This window comes from Halictus rubicundus, chromosome 7 (assembly GCF_050948215.1).
Source record: "Halictus rubicundus isolate RS-2024b chromosome 7, iyHalRubi1_principal, whole genome shotgun sequence".
Lineage (NCBI taxonomy): Eukaryota > Metazoa > Arthropoda > Insecta > Hymenoptera > Halictidae > Halictus > Halictus rubicundus.
This window is the reverse complement of record NC_135155.1, coordinates 225727-248629: the sequence shown is the minus strand read 5'-3', so window position 1 is coordinate 248629 and position 22903 is coordinate 225727. Positions and strand designations below refer to the sequence as shown.

Genomic DNA, 22903 nt, shown 5'->3' with positions numbered 1-22903 from the left:
AAATCGAGGACGAAAGTCGCACCTTCGAGTATCGCGAGACGGCAACGGATACGCGAACGGATCCAAGGTTCGGACACGAAAATAACGGGGACAGCCCTCATGTTTTGCGATGCGACTTCGACTACTGCCGCGCGGATCTCGACCGTACATCCACCCGAGGGCGTAAAGCTCGGATTCACCGATGTGAACGCGTCGCGTACCCGTGTCGCCGAAAAGTTACCCGCCAATTTAATATTGGGTAACGGGATCCGATTGATTGTTCTGTTTTGTGTGCGACTTGTAAGTGTGTGAGATAACGCGATGACTAATACGTTTTCTCTGAGAGCGTTTGTTGCGTATGGAAGACTTAGACAGACTGCCCCGGGGTCCGTTTGCTGGCCACCTCGTTGGTGTCCAACTTTTCCAAGGGATGGGCCCAAAAATCCCGAAAGACTCATCCCCATTCGTTGATTGACCCGAGGGAGGCGGATCTTCCGGACAGTCCTCCACGGTAGAGGTGGAAGTCCTTACCCTCTGGTCAATCACCGAAACCTCGGAAAACTCTCGAACGACGGGACCCCGGTGCAGCGTGACGAAGAGACCCGAGTGGCCCGCACATGGTGGTATAAATTTATGGCCCCTTGTCCCGAGTGGATGGACGACCATCGGGTTCAGACCTTGAACACGAGACTCCTGAGTGCCGTACGTCCGGTACCTCTTCGAAATTTCGTATTTCTAAAACAGTGGGACCCGTGTCTGGTCTGAACCAGATGGCCCAAGGGGCTGCGACGCGTGTCCCAGACCCTCACGGACCTTGAAGATGACAGGGCGTGAGGGCCGGGCGTAACGAATGCTGTTACAAAGCTACGGTCACGTCTCGAAACCGAACATGCTCCCCCCCCCCCCCCCCCCCGTTGATCGATACGATTGATCAACCTTAATTGAACGCTTCGATTTACGCTCGGTCTTGTTTACTCTATCTGTACAGTCTTTAATCGTGAAGGCACTGCTGTCAAGATTCGGCGTCTGGAAGCGGTGCCAATTTCTTGACGTTCCTCTTATAGATGCCATCTGCGGTACGAACGGTCACCGCTCGGATGACACTGTCTGCTCCTGGATGTACTTGTTCGATTCGACCTAGGCGCCAGCACAAGGGTGGTGTGGTGTCTTCCTTCAATACTACAATGGTCCCTTCTTGGAGGCGATGGGACCCCTTGGTCCACTTGTGTCGGACGTTGAGTTGGTGGATGTATTCTTTGTGCCATCTGGTCCAAAAGTCTTGTTTGACCTTTTGGATGTGTTGCCAATTTGATAATCTATTGCTCGGAGTTGTCCTGAAATCAGTCTCGGCAACGGCCGTTAAGGAGCCACCAATCAGGAAGTGGCCAGGAGTTAATGAGGATGGATCGTTCGGATCGGATGAAAGTGGGGTGAGCGGACGAGAATTTAATATGCCTTCGACTTCGATAACAAAGGTGTTGAATTGTTCGTACGTGAATAGTTCTTCGCCTACGACTCGCTTTGAATGGTGTTTGAATGCCTTTACGGCCGCTTCCCATAGTCCCCCGAAATGTGGAGACAGTGCTGGCATGAAATGCCATGTAATTTCCTTGCTTGCGAGGAATTTTTGTAATTTCGGTTCCTTTGGTAGCGTATGGTAAATTTCTTTTAGCTCGTTGTCGGCGCCGACGAAGTTTGTCCCGTTGTCTGAATAGACATTTTGGCAAAGCCCCCTACGCGCGATGAACCGTTTGAGGGCCGCGATGAATGCCTCTGTGGTTAGGTCGCTTACTACCTCGAGGTGTACCGCCTTTGTTGAAAAACAGGTAAATACTGCAACGTACACCTTGATTCGGGCTCGATTACGGTGACGCCGTTCCTTTATGTAAAAGGGACCGCAATAATCGACGCCTGTATTTCGAAACGGTCGACTTTCGGTGACGCGGGCCGCAGGTAGGTTTCCCATAACATAGTCGACGGCTGGTGGATTGACCCGGAAACATCTTACGCATTGTCGTACAATTCTTCTGGTTGTGTTTTTCCCGTCTATGGGCCAATATGTCTGTCGTACGTCGTACAATGTTGTCGTGATGCCTGAATGATGGTTTTTTACGTGTGCCTCGCGGATGATTAGGTCGGTTGTGTGATGCCCTTTCGGTAGGAGGATTGGATGTTTCTGTGAAAATGGTAATGTGGAATTTTGAAGGCGGCCTCCCACGCGTATGATTCCTTTGTCGTCGAGGAATGGGTGGAGCGATCGAAGTTTACTTTTTGTATGTAATTCTCCGGATTTCAAGTCTTTGATGTCCCTTGCGAATGAAATTGACTGTACGGAACGAATGATTCGGGTGTTGGCTTCTTGCAGGTCTTCGGCGGTCAAGGGCCCTGCGCCGCGATGGGTTGGTAGAAACCGTAGGCAATACGCTACAATTCGTCGGAGTTTTCGAATGCATGAGTATCGCGTCAGTAATTCGTTGTTTTTAACGACTGAAGTAGCGAGGCAAGTCATCTTTTTCATTTCCGGGAGCTCGTTTGATAGGGTGAACCTTGATTCAGGCCACACGGACTGTGGTTTCGCGAGCCATTCTGGTCCGTGTCGCCAGAGTGTGTTGCGAAGAAATTGTGTGGGGGTGATTCCTCTGGAGAGTGGATCGGCCGGGTTGTCTGCTGATTTGACATGGTGCCACGATGATGCCTTGGTTTTGTTTTGAATATCGGCTACGCGATTCGCTACGAATGTTTTCAAAGTGGATGGGTGTTTATCTAGCCAATTGAGTACAATGGTGGAGTCGGTCCAGAACATGACCTTGTCAATGTTCTGGGTGATGGCTTTACGAACGCTGTGATAGAGTGAAGCCAGGAGCATGGCGCCGCATAATTCTAAACGTGCGAGTGTGACCGTTTTCAAGGGTGCAACACGAGATTTCGCACAGAGCAAATGTGTTTCGACATGACCACGTTTGTCTGTGGTTCTCGTGTACAGACATGCACCGTACGCGCGTTCGCTGGCGTCGCAGAAACCATGTAGTTCGATACTTCTTGCGTTTTTCATGGTTGCGTGTCGGCTGAATTCAATATGGTTCAACCTTTGTAGCTCTCTTTCGTAGTTGATCCATTCTGTGTGAATATTGGTCGGCAGAGGTTCATCCCAATCGATTTTTAATTGCCAAAGTTGTTGCATGAGGATCTTGGCGGTCACCGTTACGGGTCCAAGCAATCCTAATGGGTCGAAAATTTTGGCGATGGTTGAAAGAATGTTTCGCTTGCTGATTTTGTTAATTGTAGCGGGTTGTACTGTGTACCGGATGGAGTCGTGTTTCGCGTCCCATGAGATCCCTAACGTTTTCATCTCGGTTGCGTCACCCAGAATCTTCGGATGAATAAGATTTTCGGGCAATCCTGCGAAAAGTTTGGGTTCATTGGAGGCCCATTGTCGGATGGGGAGACCTCCTTTTTTTAATAAATCGGTGACCTGTTGCTGTATGATTCTTGCTTCCTCGATCGTATCGGCTCCGGTAAGCAAGTCATCAACGTATAAATCTCGTTTGAGTATGGCGGCTGCGTTCGGTATGTTTTTTTGTTCAGCATTCGCAAGCTGATGAAGACATCGGATGGCGAGATATGGGGCGGATGACAGTCCGAATGTGACGGTGTTTAGCTCGAATGTTGCTATTTTGCCGTGATTGTCTCGCCATAAGATGCGTTGATATGCGCGATCCTCCGATCGGACAAGGAATTGTCGATACATCTTTTCGATATCGGCGGTTATGACAACTGTGTACATCCGGAATCGTAGTAAGAGCGAGAAGAGATCGTCCTGAATGGTTGGACCCGTCATTAAGGTGTCGTTCAACGATATGCCGCTGGTCGTTTTGGCGGAGCCATCGAAGACCACGCGAACCTTTGTGGTTGTGCTTGATGGTTTTATGACGGCATGGTGTGGCAGGTAGAATCCGGGCGTGTCGAAGGTATCTACCTGAGTCATATGACCGAGCGCGAGGTACTCGTTGATGACCTTAACGTATTGTGTTTTTAAATCTATGTCGCGTGCCAATTTTCGTTCGAGCGAAAGAAAGCGGTTTAGGGCGCGTGACCGAGATTCCCCTAACTGACTCCTTTTTTAGGCTACGTATCGTCCGGATGCGTTACGTTTGACGTTTGAAACGAAATGGTTCTCGCATTCTTGATCCTCGAACGTCGGATATTGAATGCTGGGTCCCTCTTCGATTTCCCAAAATCTCTGTAGATCGAACTGTATGTTTGCTGCAAACGTTTTACGTGTGGTTCTTGTATTAGTGGTCGGGACACTGCCTCCAACGATCCATCCCAACTGTGTCTTCTGTAGAATGAGATCTGTGTTGTTACGTTTCGAGAGGTTGTATTGGCCTACGCTAAGGCATGATAACGCTGGTCCTGTCCCGAGTAGCATATCGATGTTTTCCGGGCGGTGAAAATTTGGATCGGCTAATTTAATGTTTGCAGGAATGCCTAACGTCGACCGATCTATTTGAATGTCGGGAACCGGTCCTGCTATCGTCTGTATCGTAAAAAATGTTAACGTTCGTTCGTAGTTTGAAAGTCGTGACTTTATCGTTGTTGTAACAAGTTTGTTTGTAACTGTGTTTAATTGATTTAGTGCCTCGATTGTCGCGATTTGCTGTTTCGTGGGTAGTCGTAGCCTTTTAGCTAATGCGTCTGTCATGAGATTAGCGTTTGAGCATGTGTCGATTAGTGTTCGGCATAAAATCGGTTGTCGATCGCGATCCAACACGTAGATGGTTGCTGTGGTCAATAATCCGTTCGTTTGTCCGTCTGAAATGAAGGTCTTGGGTCGGAAGTTTAGTCTGTCTGTCGTCCTTTGTTCTAGTCATTGTTCTTTATTTATGTCTGTCGATCTCGAGTCGCGATGTAATTTTGTGTTATGTTTGCCGTTGCAGACACGACATAATCCCGCGTTACATTCTCCCGACGAATGGTTCGGATTTAAACAATTTTCGCATAGATTGGTTTTCCGCACGATTTTTATTCGTTCGGTTACTGGCATGTCTAGAAATTTTGGGCATGAAAATGGTGCATGGTTTGCGACGTTGCAGATTTTGCACGCCTCCTTTGTTGTTATTGCGAAGGTTTGTTTGCGGTTTAATTTTGGTGAGGTCGGTGGACTTCGTTGGGTTCTATTGAACGCTTCCCTTGGCCGTTCGGGAGCGCGAGTCCAACGGTTCGCGGTTGCCTTTGGGAATGTTCGCGTATCGTTGATCTTCCCTCTATAGTTGATTGTGGATTCGTGCGTCTTGCAACGATGTGACGCGTTCCTAAGATATTTAAATATCTCCGTGATGTTCGGCATGCGGGTATCGATTAAAGTATTTTCCCACGCCTTGCGCGTGTCGGGGCTCATTTTCGAGATGACGATGTTCGTAAGCAAGTCGTTCGCGATGTCCTCCCAGGACCGCCCGAGAGATTGTAAGGAACGAATCTGCGATTGTACGTGATTGACGACATCTCGGATGGAATCTGCGGAATCGTCTGGCATCGCGGGTGTGTCCCAAAGCAGCGAGGTGTGCCTTAGGACGAGAGCGCGGACATTGTCATAATCTTCGATTAATTGTTCCCACGCGGCCTTGTAATTATCATCGCTGATGGTGAGCGATTCGATGGAAGACGCGGCCTTTCCGGTTAGAGATAGTCGCAGGTAGCTCAGTTTCTGGACATCGCTGAGGTCGGTGCGCGAATCTATCATTTGGCTAAATGAATCTTTGAACGTAATCCATTTTTCAAGGCGGCCGTCGAATCTCGGGAGGTCTATTTTGGGTAAGTGGACTCTGTTAGCTGTCGCGGACGCGGATGGCGCGGGGGAATCGGTGGTGACTCTAATGTCCGGACGTGATTGTGCGTCGGCTGTCTGTAGTCTCTCCCATAAAACTTCCGCGCTGGCGATAACGTCGTCGTAAATTGCCGTGGTCGCTTCTCGTTCGGCCTCGACTTCATCGGGATCTTCATGTTCGTGGAGTTTGTTTTGTGTGTCGTTGAAGACCTCGAATTGGCATCGCAACCGTTCGACGCGAAGCCGGAGTTTTGCGCGTTCGAGATCGGAATCTTGGAAGCCGGTTATGTGATTTGAGACCTTCGTCAGCTGAGCTTTGAAGACGCGTCGTTTTGTTTTCAATTCGCGGAGATACTGTTGATTATCGTTGGCCATTTTGCTCGAAGTCGCGAAGGAGGATTATTGGGAGTATGTAGAGATTGTATAAAGGACCTGATTGGCAATTCGGTAACGAGCCTACCTTGACTGGATTTCGGCTGGTGTGCGATGTCTTTGACTCGTGTGTTGTCCTTGATCGTGATCCCAAGCAAGGTTGGCTGCTTTGAGTGCTGTCGACTAGGCTGCTTCGGCTGTGCTGACAGCTTGGCTGCTTCGGCTCTGTTGTCAGCTTGGCTGCTTCGGCTCTGTTGTCAGCTTGGCTGCTTCGGTGTTTAATACACTTGTTGTTTATCGTACACACACTGTTATCACAGATCACTGGATCCGGCTCGAAGGACCATGTTTTGCGATGCGACTTCGACTACTGCCGCGCGGATCTCGACCGTACATCCACCCGAGGGCGTAAAGCTCGGATTCACCGATGTGAACGCGTCGCGTACCCGTGTCGCCGAAAAGTTACCCGCCAATTTAATATTGGGTAACGGGATCCGATTGATTGTTCTGTTTTGTGTGCGACTTGTAAGTGTGTGAGATAACGCGATGACTAATACGTTTTCTCTGAGAGCGTTTGTTGCGTATGGAAGACTTAGACAGACTGCCCCGGGGTCCGTTTGCTGGCCACCTCGTTGGTGTCCAACTTTTCCAAGGGATGGGCCCAAAAATCCCGAAAGACTCATCCCCATTCGTTGATTGACCCGAGGGAGGCGGATCTTCCGGACAGTCCTCCACGGTAGAGGTGGAAGTCCTTACCCTCTGGTCAATCACCGAAACCTCGGAAAACTCTCGAACGACGGGACCCCGGTGCAGCGTGACGAAGAGACCCGAGTGGCCCGCACATGGTGGTATAAATTTATGGCCCCTTGTCCCGAGTGGATGGACGACCATCGGGTTCAGACCTTGAACACGAGACTCCTGAGTGCCGTACGTCCGGTACCTCTTCGAAATTTCGTATTTCTAAAACAGTGGGACCCGTGTCTGGTCTGAACCAGATGGCCCAAGGGGCTGCGACGCGTGTCCCAGACCCTCACGGACCTTGAAGATGACAGGGCGTGAGGGCCGGGCGTAACGAATGCTGTTACAAAGCTACGGTCACGTCTCGAAACCGAACACCTCACGCAGGGCGGATCTCACAGGTCGAATGAAATCTTCACGATATTAGCCCTAGTTCTATAATTAGAGTTAAATGGTAAGAATACCACGGCCAGTGCGGCCACGTGGCCGTACCCGAGAGCCCGCGCTCTTCATACAAAATTATCGAATCTGTGGAATTTTGCGGACGTTTTTCACTCCCGGACGGACACACGCTCAACAATTACCTTATGTCAGTATCGTGTAACGGTTGGTGGTTCAGACGAGAGAAAAAAACGAACGGGAAGATGTTTTGCAGTAAACATTTTGATACACATCGTGTCAGTATCATACGTTTATTAGAATCAAGAAAAAAGTATATTAAGATTTTTGGTGGTTTTACACCTGGCCTTCACTGTGCGATCGCCCGGGACGGAACGAAGACAAAACTAAGATGTTAATTTTCCGCAGACGAGAGAAACCAGAAGCTATTTCTGTGGGTCGGCAGGAACCAAAAGAAATATGCCGGGGAGTAATGGTAACTAAACGCTCTTCGTGGCGGGGTGGACCCCTTACTGCTCCTGGTCCGGTGGGGGCCTGCGGCACGCAAGTAGGGCCCGCGCGTAGCGCAGGTGCAAACGGAGCACGCGGGGCGGCCACACCGGTAATAGCGCGACATCCGTGGCTCCACAATTCCAACAAGCGTCGGGGTCAATCGGAGGTAAGTGGGGGCTGCTTCCAGTTTCCGCCCATACTCGGCTCCGTCCGAAATTAAAAAACACTGGCAAAGGTTGGAGTGTGGTATGGTACGCGGTATTATATGCGAAACGAAGCTTTGGCAGATTTACGTCCCAAACGCAATGGTCATTTTCGATATACGAGACGATCCTTGTTTTTAATACGCGATACACCCGCTCCACGGGGTTCGCTTACGGGTGGTACGGGGGCGTGGTCGTTATCGTGATACCGTAGGTTTTTGCGAGCTCGTGTATCGCTTTATTTACGAATTCGGTTCCGTTATCGATGAGCAGTACTTCGGGTGTACTTCAGCGCGAGAATATGTACGTGGTTTTCTAGGGCTTCGGAATTTTTACCCCGGTCGCTCGCCGGAGGAGGAAGCACTCGATCCTCGGAGGACGCGGACCTATGATATCCGCGGTAATGACCATCCACGGGCCTCGATGCGACGCCTTCCCATTAGCTCGAAGGGAAGTTTTTGATCCACCTTCGTTAACTGACACGTGGGGTAGCGTTGCACATACTCTACGACGGTACAGATCATGCCTAGCCAAAAATATCGGGTCGCGATCGGTGGTACGTTTTCTCAACGCCCAGGTGACCTGCTTGCTCCTCGTCGTAGACCTCTCGCAATATTTTCGTGCTCCGATCCCCGGATATTACTAATTTCCGTTCATTTAGATCGTTGTTTAACATTTCGGCCATTAATGGATCGGTTCGACGATGGTACAGTTGCGCCCCGCGGGTCGACCAATCCGGGTATCTTCCCGGGTTTCCCTCCACGGCACGAAACTTTTCCTCGTAACAATCCAACCTCGTCGCGGCCACGGTTCTCAATTCCTTTTCCCCCTCGACAATATACTCGTACATCCGCCAAAAGGTATCCGGTACGTGATTCAGTGCGTCCTGTCGATACGTGATCTCGAAATCGTATTCTAACAATTGTATCACCCATCGCGTCAGTCTTCCTGAAGTGTTTCTGAGCGTTCGCAACCAACGTAAACTATTGCGATCGGTAACTTTTGTAGGATCTCGGGAAAAATGAGGGCACCGCCGCCGCGGGAATCGAACCCCGGCCTCGCTGGTGGTAGCCGATCGACTAACGCGCTCACCCACGGAACCTTCCCGTTCCTCCCGATCTCCTGCATACTTTTGATCTGGGGGTCCTGATCCCACACTTTGAATCGGTAACCTTCCAAATACGGTCGAAACTTGTGTACGGCCCAAACGATAGCAAGTCGATAGCAACTGTTTTAGATTTTTTGGAACGGGAAAGGATAAGACGTGCGCGACCTTTTCCGCATCGGCTTTCAACCCCTTCCTGTTAACAACGAACCCGAAGTAACACACCCCCACCCGACAGAATTCTATAGAGATAAAGGTATCTCTATACAGAATATACAGGTAGAGTCTGATAACGTGACGACCTCAAATAATTCGTAAGTTATACAGGGTGTCCCACATAAATGGGAACACCTAAATATCTTTCGTATTTACAGTCCTATCAGAAAACTTCAGAGGACAAAGTGCAGGGGGCAATATAATGGTGAAGAAAAAATTTTTTATGTCGTGTTTTTTAATGAAATTTCAAGGTCACCGATGTTTTTTTAAATGGAATAGTATATTTTTTACGATAGCATGATAGACAATAAAAAACTGAATTTAGTGGATACCACCTTTCTGACCTTGAAATGACCTTGAGCAAGAATAATCATGTTTGTGTTACGAGCCAGGGCTGCGAGCAACGCGAGAGGCCGGCGTGGAGGTTATTACCCCTTGAATATGGTTTCTATTATTAGTTAATATTGAAATCTTTGTTGATATGAATCTAAGATTGGTTAGCCTCGTAACTTATATATATCTTAATTGATACAATCCGAGCGGTAAGATTGTATCATGTGGGAACGTTCAATTATTAGATTAGGATTGTAACCGTGTCGGTTACATACACACATACCGCACGTATCGATCGGCGATACTGACCCCACCACCGTACCATACTACGTTGTTCGCGAGTCCGGAGATAGTGAGGGATCGCGAGATATCGCGATCCTTGTCGAGTTGCGCACGCATCGATCCCCACTCGATAACGATCGAAGGAGGTCGATGCGAGCCAGCGATCCAGCACTCTACGTCTGGAAGCGGTCCGAGAAACACGCGTTTAAGGGCCAGTTTTCCTACGTGGCCTTGAGTCGCCACGCTCCAAACAGGAACTAGGATAAGCTTCCTAGCGATCTTCACGCTACGAACGGCCGCATAGGAGAAGCTCAAATGACAGTGTGTGTGCCGTGTGCGTGCCGTGTGCGTGTGCCATGGTTTGCTGCACACAACGCTAGATCGTACAAGGTTGCAAGGGTTCGGGAGGCCACGATTTATGGCCCGATAATGCAAAGATCGGGCTTTTCAAGGGTGAAAAGCGTTAGATAAAAGATAAATCTAGGTCGCTTGACTACCGGCAGGTCCTACTTTTGCGTTTTCTAGGCGTAATTTGCAAAATTCGGCAAAATTTGCACATAAGGACAATTTTCTTAAATAACCGGGTTCTTATGGAGACCGTTGGACTCAAGCGACCTAGCAGTGACATATACAATGTCAATGCAACCTTTATTGTATTGTATAATTACGTATTAAACACAGGAATCGTGGCCCCCGAAAACCATCCCGCACCTATTATTTCAATTAAATATAGATCCGGCATTTTTCGCTACGAGCGCTGTATTCTGTTTCCGATCATTGTCGCATGATGCCTGTCAGAGAGGCTATCTGAGCACGCGTGGCCGACATCGTAAACAACGGCGCTGCCGTAGCTTCGTTCGAACAGCCGTGCCGCGATGAGAATAGCAAGGTTTCGGGAGGCGGCGATTCCTGACTCTATAATACAAAGGTGGGGCCTGTCAGTGGTCAAAAGCGGTAGACGAAGGATAAATCTAGATCGCTTGACCACCGGCAGGTCCTACTTTTGCGTTTTCGAGCAACATTTTCCATTATTCGGTCGCATGACGCCTGTCAGAGAGGCGATCTGGGCACGCGTGGTCGACATCGTAAACGACGGCGCTGCCGTAGCTTCGTTCGAACAGCCGTGTCGCGGCACTCTCACACACCGCCAAGTCGGCCTGTACGTGTACCGATGAGACTAGCAAGGGTTCGGGATGTCGTGTGGCCGACAACGTAAACACGTTGCCTCGACACACTCACACACCGCTAGGTCGGCGCGTACGTGTATCAATGAGAATAGCAAGGGTCCGGGATGACGTGTGGCCGACAACGTAAACACGTTGCCTCGACACAGTCACACACCGCTAGGTCGGCGTGTACGTGTATCTACGAGAATCTCAAGGGTTCGGAATCCGTATGTTATTTCGGGATAATGCAAAATGGCAGAGTTGGGCAAAATATTTATCTACATAAAAATTTCGATTAACTAATAAAAGATAAAAAAATTTTTATTCTTCATTGGAATGTTCGAATAAAGAAAGTATCTTTATTCGACGAGAATTTATAATAATAATATTTTCATCTTCTATCTGTATCTTTTATTCGAAGGCTTCGAATAACGCATAAAGATGAAGTGTCTTTTATTCGAATCGTTATTTAAACAATTTTTTATCGGAATAATGCCTAACTCTGGATTGGGACATCTGGTTATGGCATGGGTATTGCTTTACGCTCTTGGAACGTGACTTTTGGGATTTTTAGAAATTAAGTACGGAGTGGCCTTGTCACCGTAAATTTAGCTAATTTCCCAATCGTGTCCGTTCCCAAGGCGTACAGTTAGCAATTGTATGTAGTTTTCTAGGACCGTGCCATAAAGTTGCCAGAGGTCCCATCCTGCCCTTCTTTAGCTTTGCGCTTGACGATTGCCAGACGCTCTGGGTTTTTCCCAGGCTCTAGCAACTCTTTGTATTTAGCAAGTGGTTGATGACACTTAGTCGATCAGGATGGCCTTGGGGCCATCAGGATGTTCCTCAGTCCCATCTCCTACTTTCCTACCGTCCACTCCCTATTGGTCCTCGTCCTGGCCAATCCAGGGATGTTTTTTGTCATCTAGGAAGGGAGGAAAAATCCCGAAGCAATAGGGAGGATCTACGGTTCGCTCGATCCTCAAAGTCAATTCGCTTCCGAACGCGCCAGAAAAAACAAGTTTCGAGAAACAACCTCGCAATCGTGCGTATTGAACTTTTTATAAAATATATATGTTGATACTTCTGGTTAGTGTTGATTAGTGTTGATATTAGTGTTGATTGACTGACTGTGGCAATTTTTCAGATGGACAACATTGAATTAGAAATTGGACCGGCACCGGCGACGGCTCCAGCACCGGCACCGGCACCGGCGACCGCGGCGGCGGCACCAGCACCGGCGGCGGCGGCACCAGCACCGGCGGCGGCGAAACCAGTACTGGCGGCGGTGTTGGCAGCCGTCGCCCGCCTATCTATAAACAATAGGCGACATTACAACATAGTGAGTAGGCGGTATATTTCGTCATTCGTAAACATTTATTATTTATTTCTAAAACTTTTCATTTCATTTACAGACAATTGATAACGGCCGCTGCGGCGAGGGGACGTCGGCGTCATCGCCCACAGCATTGTCGACCGCGCCCACCCCACAACCAAGCACCGTGGCCCAGATAGTGGAGGAGATGTTTGTAAGTTACAGAAACATAGAAATATTTTTTTCAAAAATTTTGTATACCTCGTCTAATAAATTAATCCTTCTAACTTCTCCTTAACATTCAAGACATTTGATTTAATTTCAAAAAAAGTTATGTTATTTCAAATAGTGTGGACTCAGTTTTGCTCCTTACTGTACATGTTGCATATAAATGTTGTATATAAATGTTGTGTATATCTTTCAGACCAAGATGATGAAGCAAATGAAGAGGAACTCGTACCGCCGAGGAGGCTGGCAACAAAGGCGCGGTGGCAGCGGGTGGCGTGGCGGCCGCGGCGGGCGTGGCGGCGGCGGGTGGCGTGGCGGCCGCGGGGGCCGCGCGGCCCCCTACATAAATATTAGATTGTGAAAAATAAATAAAGTTTATTATTTTTAATATATTTAAATATACTTTCTTCATTTATTGTTCCCCTCAGGGTTACATTTCTATTACACCTCCTTCCTTTCCCCGCTACTATCCTAACTCTAACCCTAACTTAAAAGAACAAAATAAAATAAATAAATAAAATAAAGAAAGTTGTCTTTTTTCTCACACATCTACGCCCCTCCTTCCCTAACAAGCGGAAAGTAGGACCTGCCGGTGGTCAAGCGATCTAGATTTATCCTTCGTCTACCGCTTTTGACCAATGACATGCCCCACCTTTGTATTACAGAGTCAGGAATCGCGGCATCCCGAACCCTTGCTAGTCTCATCGGTACACGTACACGCCGACTTGGCGGTGTGTGAGTGTGCCGCGACGCGGCTGTTCGAACGAAGCTACGGCAGCGCCGTCGTTTACGATGTCGACCACGCATGCTCAGATCGCCTCTATTGTCAGAGATCATGCGATCGAATCAGAGCGGATACTGGGAAAATTCCACTCGACACTGAATGTGGAAAGTGCACCCAGCTCCCCATACTGGACGAAAATGTTACTATTTAGCTTCTTCTAGTGGCCGTTATAGCGGTACTATCGATTGTTCAAGGCCACCTGGGAAAACTGGCCCTTAAGAAGAGTGTCTGTTCGACGAAACACGGTACCCGTTCGAGGAGTCAAACCGACTCGGCAGAGCAAGGCAAACCGTCCTTCCTGCTCTCAACGCGTACGCGCCTCAAACCGAGGAGTCACGAGCACAAACCGCGCCGTGGCACTGTCGTAACGTTTTATATAAAGCTCCGTGACTCTCGGACGTGACCGCGTTGTAGTCAAACGAAATCATACAATTTCCACTCGCGTAAAGATTAATCGGGAAATGTTTAATTATCCATTACGAAGTAAGGCGTTACTAGTGTTAGTGTAGATCACTTGCAGCGAGCAAGTCGCGAGTACTAGGAGCGACGGCGAGTGGAGAGCGCCGTGTGTCCACACGACACGAAAATTTGTAAAAATTAGAGAACTGCGTCGCGCAGAGATAGAAACGCGTCGCGAAGCGTGCGATAATCTCGTCGAACAGACACAGTAGATTCGCTTCGTCCTTCAAAATATAAATATTGTTACAGGGTTCGTATAAGTATCGTTTCAAAGATACGGTACGTACTATACGGGTCGAAGCGAGACAGTCAATCATCGCATGATCGCGGTGGTTCTTCCGAAACCTCAACAGAGCGTACTCGGAGGCTACGAAACGTACCAAAGAGTAAACTCCTGGGTTCCGAGGGACTGCCGAGGTTTTCTGTGAGTCTCGTCTGGATCGAGACTATTTCATTTCGCACAATCAGGGTTTTTCTGCCGTGACCTTAATCGAGGGTACTCCGAGGCCACGCACCGTGCCAGAGGGTACTCTTCTGGGTCCCGTGGAACTACCGAGGTTTGGTGTGGGTCTCGACCAGATTCGAGGCGATTGTACTTCGTACGATCGCGGCTACTCTGTCGTGACCTGATCAGAGCTTGCTCCGAGGCCACGTATCGTGCCGAAGGGTAGACTCCTGGGTCCCGTCGAGCGACCGAGGTTTAGTGCGAGTCTCCCCCGAATCGGTACGAAAGAGCATTGCACGATCCCGAGTATTCTGTCGTGACCTTTGTCCGAGATCACTTCCAGGCCACGTATCGTGCCAAAGGGTGAACTTATAGGTCCCGTGGAATAATCGAGGTTTAGTGTACGTCTCTACTGAATCGAGACGATCGGGCCTTGCACGATCGTGGACACTCTGCCGCGACCAATACCCGAGAACACTCCGAGGCCATGTATCATGCCAAAGGGTAGACTCGTGCGTTCCGTGGAGTGACCAAGGTTTAGTGTGCGTCTCCACCCAGGCCACTTGTACGAACGTCGTCCAGGTGCCTGGATGGTCTGACGGGTACGACGTCGTTCGATCGCGGATTTCGGGTCAGATAGGAGCGATCGGACTTTGCACGGTCACTGACACTCTGCCGCCGCCTTGCCCGAGATTGCTTGGAGATTTCGTGTTTGTCTCCATCCTGATCACTCGTACGATTATCCGGCCGAGTGTAGGGACGGTCAGACGGGTCACAAACTGCTTGTCGCGGGGCGCGATCCGCGCTGAGGGATTTTCCTAACCCGATTCCGAAAACCGGACGTAGAGTCGAGCGAGCGTACCGCGAGCGTTTTTCACGCGTTCGTAATACCTTGTTTATGCGTCGCGAGCCGTCGGCACGGCAGGCCGACCCATTGTTCCACACGGTACTTTGAATCAACTGTACACAAACACACACAACGGTTCCTATGAGAATATATCACCTTTTGTCACTTTATCTGGGCTTCGAATATCTCATTTAACTCGTCCATACCTCGCCGCTTTCCAGTGCCTGGAGGCACGAATCCATTCCAGCTCGCGAACGTGCAAGCTTCGAGAATTAGGGTAGTAACCGGCCCTGCGAGACGGTTAGGGATAGTCTCGAGACGCGAAGTAGAGATACGGGTAACAGCGTATGCGAATAGGAAGAGTAGGTAGGAAAGAACGGTTACAGGATATTGGGCAATAATTAAGGGTTGTAGATTACGCGAGTTAACAAACAAGACAAATATATTCTGAATTGAAATAGTTACATGTGTAGTTGTTTGTGTCGCGAGTGAATGTAATAAGTGTACAATTGGAGAAATTGTTACCTATGATGCACGGTGTTGACGCACTGGCAATGCGGGGTCGGAGAGCGATTGTTGAAAGCCAAATAGAATATACACGAACTAACGGATTCTATAAGGTTACGTTTGATTCGAAAGGGACTTTTACCCGATCTCACTAGAACTGACTCTTACGCGTGTAACGCGACGCGACTGCACGATTACTATACCGCGACCGAATCATTTCTGAACCGCTTCTCAACTGGACCGAAGAGGATGAAAATGAATGGGTTTATATGCCCTAAAAATGAGAGGGAAATGTGTCTGTTTTATTCTACGGTCGCATACTCGTATTTGTCGTTTCTAGTGAGTTTAAGGTTTGCAGCTGGATCTTTTGTTTATGGGGGTAAAACGAAGGGTTAGCCAGGATGTTTCCTATCAAAGACTATCAAAGACTTTTGAAGATTTCCATATTAAGAAATCGTACGGTGCTGTTACTGAATCATAATTCGTGCCAGCTGCGTCCAGCCGGAGTACAATCATTAAACAAGGGGCCTGTTGGGGCGCTTTTCGTTCTCAGAAAAGAGATTAGAACTTCTAATCGAAATGAATGTGGAGAAACGTCTCCATACGTAACATCTCCCCCCTTAAATGAAACATCGCGGTTCGCGTGATACGTAACATTTGTTACGTTTTTATTGTCTATCATGCTATCGTAAAAAAATATACTATTCCATTTAAAAAGAAACATCGGTGACCTTGCATTAAAAAACACGACATAAAAAATTTTTTTCTTCACCATTATATTGCCCCCTGCAATAGTGTCACTTTGTCCTCTGAAGTTTTCTGACAGGACTGTAAATACGAAAGATATTTAGGTGTTCCCATTTATGTGGGACACCCTGTATATTTTAAGAAAAATGTTTCGAACAAAAGTTGCATTGTTTCTTAGAGGACATACAGTGCTCTAATTGGTTTTGTATTACTTTGCTTTTTTATCGAGATATAAGGGTAACCTTCACTTTTTTAAATGGAATGTGTAATATTTTTTTCTCGAATGCGGATAGAGCAAAAATCTGCATAGGGATATTACTTCCCGAAAATGTGGGTATGTCTTGAATGACGTCTCGAATTTTTAACGGAAAAGAGTAAATTTATGTTGACGATGTTTGAAGGGAGCTGACTTGTTTAATTTTCTCGGTAAGTTGAGTTTGTAAAAAAACGGTTTGTGTTAAAGTTTTAATATTATCATTTTCTTGTACTTACATAGTGTGCATTAATTGTTGAAATATGACGTCTACTGACAATATGTCTGCTCCTCCACGTGCCAAATTGCTGACATTTATTCGGGAAAAAGTCAAGATTTATGTCGATGATTTTATATTCAACAAGTGCAGGAATAGGGACGACTTATATTACTAGAATTGTGAAAGGAATGGTAAAAAAGGTAATTGTTGCGGATGCAGAGGCACTGCAAATACATTGTATAAGAATGCATAACATATTATTCGTAGGCACGATATTTCGAACCACAACCATGCACCTGATGCAGCAAAGCAGCAAATTACACAAACTTCTAATAAAATTAAAAAATTGGCAAATTTCAGTGACGAAAGACCGTCGAATGTAATCAGGAGTGTAACAGTCATGTAGAGAAATGTATTCAACCGTATCTCACAAGCACAAGTGGGTTAAGGCAGCAATTACTGCTTGTACGACGCAAAAATTAAGCCTCGGGAACCGGAGAATATGGACAAACTTGTCTTGCCCGAAGAATTATCTAAAACTTTAAATGGAAAATTATTTGCACATAAAGTAAAGGAGGAGATATCGTCACTAAATATTTGATTATTTACAACTGATGAAAATTTACAAATTCTAGCCGACTCAAAATGTTGGATAATGGATGGGACATTTAAAATGATACCCACATTTTCTAAACAGTTATATACCATACATGGTATTGTAAAAGATACGGAAGATAACAACAAATCAGTTCCTCTAGTATACGTACTGCTCTCATCGAAACGTGAAAAAATGTATAACCTGTTATTGAACAAACTGGTTCAGCTTACTAATAGAATGGGTCTCTCTTTCTATCTACAATTGGTATTAACAGATTTTGGAATTGCAGTATCAGATGCAACAAAATCAGTATTTCCTTCAGGGGTATTAACCCTTTCGCTACTAACGCCGGATATATCCGGCAACCACATGATAGCCTAACGCCGAATATATCCGGTATCCGCATAAGGGTCTCTTCAAACTTGCCGGAGGCGACGTTAGTATGAATACTACCGCGTTTTCCTACTTCATTTTTGCCGGGACCGTCGCTGGCAACCTGAGAAGGCGCTCGAGATGCTCGCAACACAAAAGCTAAGACCCGCACACAGCGGGGGTTCGCTACCTAACTCCCGAACAGTTTACTCCCCTCTACACCCCGGGGATGCCTATGCATCCGCTGAGAGCTGGGCAAGCCGTTGGGCATCCGATTTCGGCCGCCCGACACAGGTCGCCTGGCACCGGCGGCCGCCAACTGGCAGAGGCCGCGTGGCATCGGCCGCCGGTGCCACGACAGCATCCGCACACAATCCATGTTCGAAGTAGAGAAAAGAATATTGTTCATCTGAGTTGTAATGTTAAGAAGTAATGGTTCAAACTATAATCTAATTTAACGATGGAACGATGAAAATCAGCTTCACAAATCAATTTTAGCATAGTTAAATTATATCTTACATCTTATAAGTGATTATATAAGTCAAAACTCCGTAGAACAAGTTTAAAATGATTAGAATTCATTGATTTGCAAGGTGTGTTCGAAAGCTGGTGGAAATAGTGGAAAATTGGAAAAGTGGAAATATACGTATAACATTTGGTTCGCAAGCATCTACGGTTGTAAATCTTAGTACGCTAACGGTGTACAAGGTTCCGCATGTGCTGCATTCGGCTGGCTTAAAAATTACGAAAGTGCTGGGTACAATCGGAAGGATTTTTGATTTATGACGTCCATGGTCGGTAGGTCGTCGACAGGGATTTTTATACCTGGCCTTGGTCGCGTGCTTGTCGCGTCGTACGTAAGGTCTTACGACGCAACCCCAAAAAAAACCATTTTAATGTCGCCATTCTTTCAGTGCCACCATTTTTGGGGAGTCTATCGTTAGATCTGCCTATGCTCATCTCCGCCGCGCCCGCAGACCCAGTAGCTTGGCTTCGACGTCACACGCTACATAGTATATGTGACCGCTGTAGCCAATATCTCGACTATAGCCGAAAGTACGTGTGAAACGAGGCCTGTCCCTTGCACTCTGATCCAATCGGCCGCGCATTCGTACCTATGCTCTGACCAACGAGACCGAGGCAATGAAACACCCAGCGTGCGTCCTTTGCTAATTGTCTTGCAAGGGTAACTTCAACTCTGTCGCACTCGAGCGCCTATGTTAACGTCTACTGTCTCGTCTCATTGGACAAGATATAGATACGCCATCGCATTCCTGCCTGGGAACCTTGCATCTAATCATCTGTAGGTCATTATGGACAACAATTCAGAAGTTTTCCATATACATTTTTTCGTGTCGTAAGACAAAACGATGCAATTTATGTGGAATTAATTCTTCTTATTCTACAAATTATCATGTGATTGAGTCCTGAGGATTTCTTCCACTTTCACTTGGACCACAACATATTTCAATGTCATCAAAATTCGAGACATAGTCCCCCAAAAATGATCGAATTCACAAGGCATGATCCCCTTCCTAACGTGGATACTTCCTTAAAAAAACAACTATTCTAGTTTTTACAATATATGTACAATTTAGGTTAATATATAAGGATGTGTGATGCTGTTTCACGAAGAGGCAGGTACGGTTCCTATTTCCATAATGTTGTAGAGGAGGGATACCGATAGTTTACCTAAGGAGCTGTAGAGCCCCGAGAAACCTTTTTTTTTGTGCCACGCACAGCAGGGAACTGTCAACGCGGTCTCGAAAGGCCATCTGGTAATGATCAGCCGCTTGCTCGGCCGACGGGCAACGGCGGCCGGTGGGATTGCTCTAACGCCGGGACGACGGCGCCCGTTTTACGACAGATAATCGGTAACACGGCATTTGGACCTATAGTCCTTACGTAAAACCCTCCGGTCCCGGCAAGTTTGAAGAGACCCTAATAACCCTCTGGAGACGAACGCCGGATATATCCGGCATGCACGATGTGATCCACATGGCGACGTGCGCCGGGTGAAGGTGGCAACAATCGTACCCAAGTTGTGAATTTTTGACAGGTAAGGGTTCCGCCATATTGGTTTGTAGTGACGACCGCGAGCCGCTTACCTTGCCGCCCCCGCTCCCCACCCGTCCTAATCCTAACCAACTCAGTAAGCGACGCGCAACCGTCACTAAAAACCAATATGGCGGCGCCCTTACCTGTCAAAAACACCAATTTTATCGACTGTACAGGATCGAAACTTCGATCTGCATCCGCGCCAGGTACAAATCTAGTGGACTACATACCAAATACATCATAATTTGTAGATGAAAGTCATCAATTTTGAGTACGGTAAAGTAAAGAGCAGCCGAAAATTGAAAATAGAGCAAACTTTAGGAAAAAGAATTTCAGAGGAGCTTTTTATTGGTACGTCCGTCCGATGTTTAAAAGTATCCTCATTTCTTACAAGTATTATAATTTACTTTTCATTTCAATAAAGAGTTCACGTTTTGCCCTTCTCAAAATGGTATCAAGAGAATTGCAACTGGTGAGCACATTCGATAAATTAGAAATTGATCCGGATAGCTGCAATGAAAGCGAATCAAGTACAGAAATAGTACCTCGCAAAAGAAGACAAGTGAATATACTAAGTACTTCAGAGTCTGAGGAAATTGAAGATAATTACGTGGAAAGTACGGCCTTATCAAATATTATATGGACAACGGCAAAATTCAAACCTAAAATTCATCATTTTAACCCTTTCGTTAAGGGTGCCGACTATAGTCAACGGCCGCGAGACGACCTGTGTGTACGGGTGCCGACTATAATTGGTACAAAGTGTGCATACAAGACAATCACAAAGTGGCGTTGAAAGACGTAAGTCGGAACATCGAAGACTACCAACGTGCAAAGTGCACACTTCGCGGAGCGGTGCCCCGTTCAGTGGCGTCACTCCAGCGGAATGGGCTGCCGTAAGGAAATTGGTTAAAGAGAAGTTTCTTCCATCTCTGTCAATCCATTGTAACGTGGACCTCCACTCGCCGCGTGGGAAGGCGGGGGCGGGATCCACTCCGGGAATTTATGGGCTCAGAGGCCGGACCGCGTACGGCCGTGAATACGCGGTCCTCCCGGTACTAATAGATTCCCGAAGGTTCTCGGAAATCGAAAAGAGCCTGCTGCTCGGGCGCCAGGCACCGGAAGGGTGCCACGCGAAACCGCGAGAATGTCGAGAGGCGCGAAAAGGGTCGGGGGTTCGGACACGGAAGGGAGCGAGGACAGCCCTCACGGCAGGGCGGATCGCGCAGGTGAAAAGATCGATAGTCGGGCTTGGCTCTACAATTTTATTGGCGTCGGATCTTACAAAGCCGCGGCCACGTGGCCGCACCCGAGAGCCCGCGCTCTTCGTACAAAGTTTGTGATAAGGTGGAGGGTTCGCAACGCGCTGTTGTCGATCGGTAAAATACGCCGCGGGGGGTGCGGTAGATCGGCACGAGAATTGCCCCTCGCCGAAGCGAGAGATTCGCGGCACGCAGGTGGTCGGCGCGATTACGGTATGACTGTCGCGGCGCGGTTTCGGTTCCGACGGACGGCGAACGCTCGGCGAAAACTTCACGATAGGCTACGCGACGGCTCGATAGGAATAACGCGAGAAGTAACGTAACGGACGGACGGTTGCAAACGTTAACGGCGGCAGCTCCTCCGAGGAAGACTTCCGCACGGTATTTTTCCGGGAACCCGGTGCCGCGGCTCCAAGTACCGACGGATTCGGTACGAGCGGAATGTCCGAGGCGAGAAGCGCCCCGGCACGCGAAAACTCGGGGAACGAGACGCGATATTACGCGCCCGACGGGCGATCCGGCAGCTCGCGTTGCCGCGAGGGCACGGAATCGTCGTCGGCCGACCTCGTCGGTTCCTCGGTAGAGCCTGGCGACCCAACTCGACAAACGAATACGGTCACTTAGGGGACTCACCGTTCCTCTCGATATAATTCCGCCTTCGGTCGCGGTTCTGCCCGTCTCGCTCGGGATGGTCTCCGGTTTTCTACGCTCGACTCGTGACGGGATCGAGATCCTGGGACCGCTGCAGCTCGGTATAGTAGAGCGCACGCACTTCGCGTTTACGGCAATCGGTATTACGAATGCGGTATCACGAACTACACGGCGGTCTGCGCTGGCTCGGTATTTTCCGGGTGCGACTCGGTACGGAAGTCACCGCGACAGTAATTCCTCCGGGTCCGTTCGCGTTACGACAGGGTCCTCGTATCCCCACTCCGCGCCCTAGTCCGGCTTTTCCTCTAATAGGGCGCGCGACTGGCGCGAAATTCGTAACCCGCAGGATCGTGCCTACGTCGGGTCCTTGGGCCCCAGACCTTACGCGAAAATCATCCCAAAATTGGAACTCGGGGTAGATCCGCGATCTCCCCCGGTAGGGAGAAGGGGGGGACGCCTACACCACCCTCGCCGAGGCCCCTTGCAAATGGCTAGGTGAGGTGGCGGCAGGACCGCGAAATGTGTTGTCGGTTGGTCGACAGGGGCCTTCGTCCCGCTTCGTCACCTCCGGGTTGTCTGGCCCGTGTGTGGCGTCGCCCATTCCTCGACATTACCGGTGCACCGGATTTTCGTATTTGCCATGGTTTGGCGTAGGTGGTCCCGCGGAGCGCTGTGCCCTTTCTTCAGGTCGGCTGGATACCGGGGTGCCGTTCGCCTACCTGAAACTTGCCGGGCTCGGCGCGCGCGAAAGGTGTGAAAATGCGAGTTTCCCGTTGATTCGGGAGTTCCTCGGGGAGCGCGTCCTAACCTATCGAGCCGTGGTTCTATTCGCGATAACGTTGTTTTCGGGCAGTCCTGTCCCTTCGTTCGGTTATTTGGGGCGCCAAAGGGGCGACGTGATTTGTACAACGTCACACCATATACCGTAAAGTACAATGTAGCGGTTTAACACGAAAATACGGGACTGATGCACAATTTAGTTTATTAATTCAGCAGATTTATGCCTAACATTTTTACAAGCTTCAGAAATTCCGAAATTCCGAATAATTTA

The 22903-nt window shown here is 48.3% G+C and overlaps 1 protein-coding gene and 1 long non-coding RNA gene across 2 annotated transcripts; one reads left to right on the top strand and one right to left on the bottom strand.

The window, feature by feature from the left end:
* Positions 1 to 7772: 7772 nt before the first annotated feature.
* Positions 7773 to 12308, top strand: LOC143355391 (uncharacterized). The gene is made up of 3 exons (XM_076790167.1): positions 7773 to 7970; positions 12036 to 12151; positions 12254 to 12308. Exons 1-3 carry the CDS (start codon positions 7785 to 7787, stop codon positions 12270 to 12272), a joined length of 321 nt encoding a protein of 106 aa, XP_076646282.1. The 5' UTR covers positions 7773 to 7784; the 3' UTR covers positions 12273 to 12308.
* A 5452-nt stretch (positions 12309 to 17760) lies between these two features.
* LOC143355537 (uncharacterized) lies at positions 17761 to 20006 on the bottom strand. The gene is made up of 2 exons (XR_013082518.1): positions 19831 to 20006; positions 17761 to 17886 (listed from the first exon to the last, which is right to left on the bottom strand). It is a non-coding gene; the product is annotated as an uncharacterized LOC143355537 (long non-coding RNA).
* Positions 20007 to 22903: the final 2897 nt, after the last annotated feature.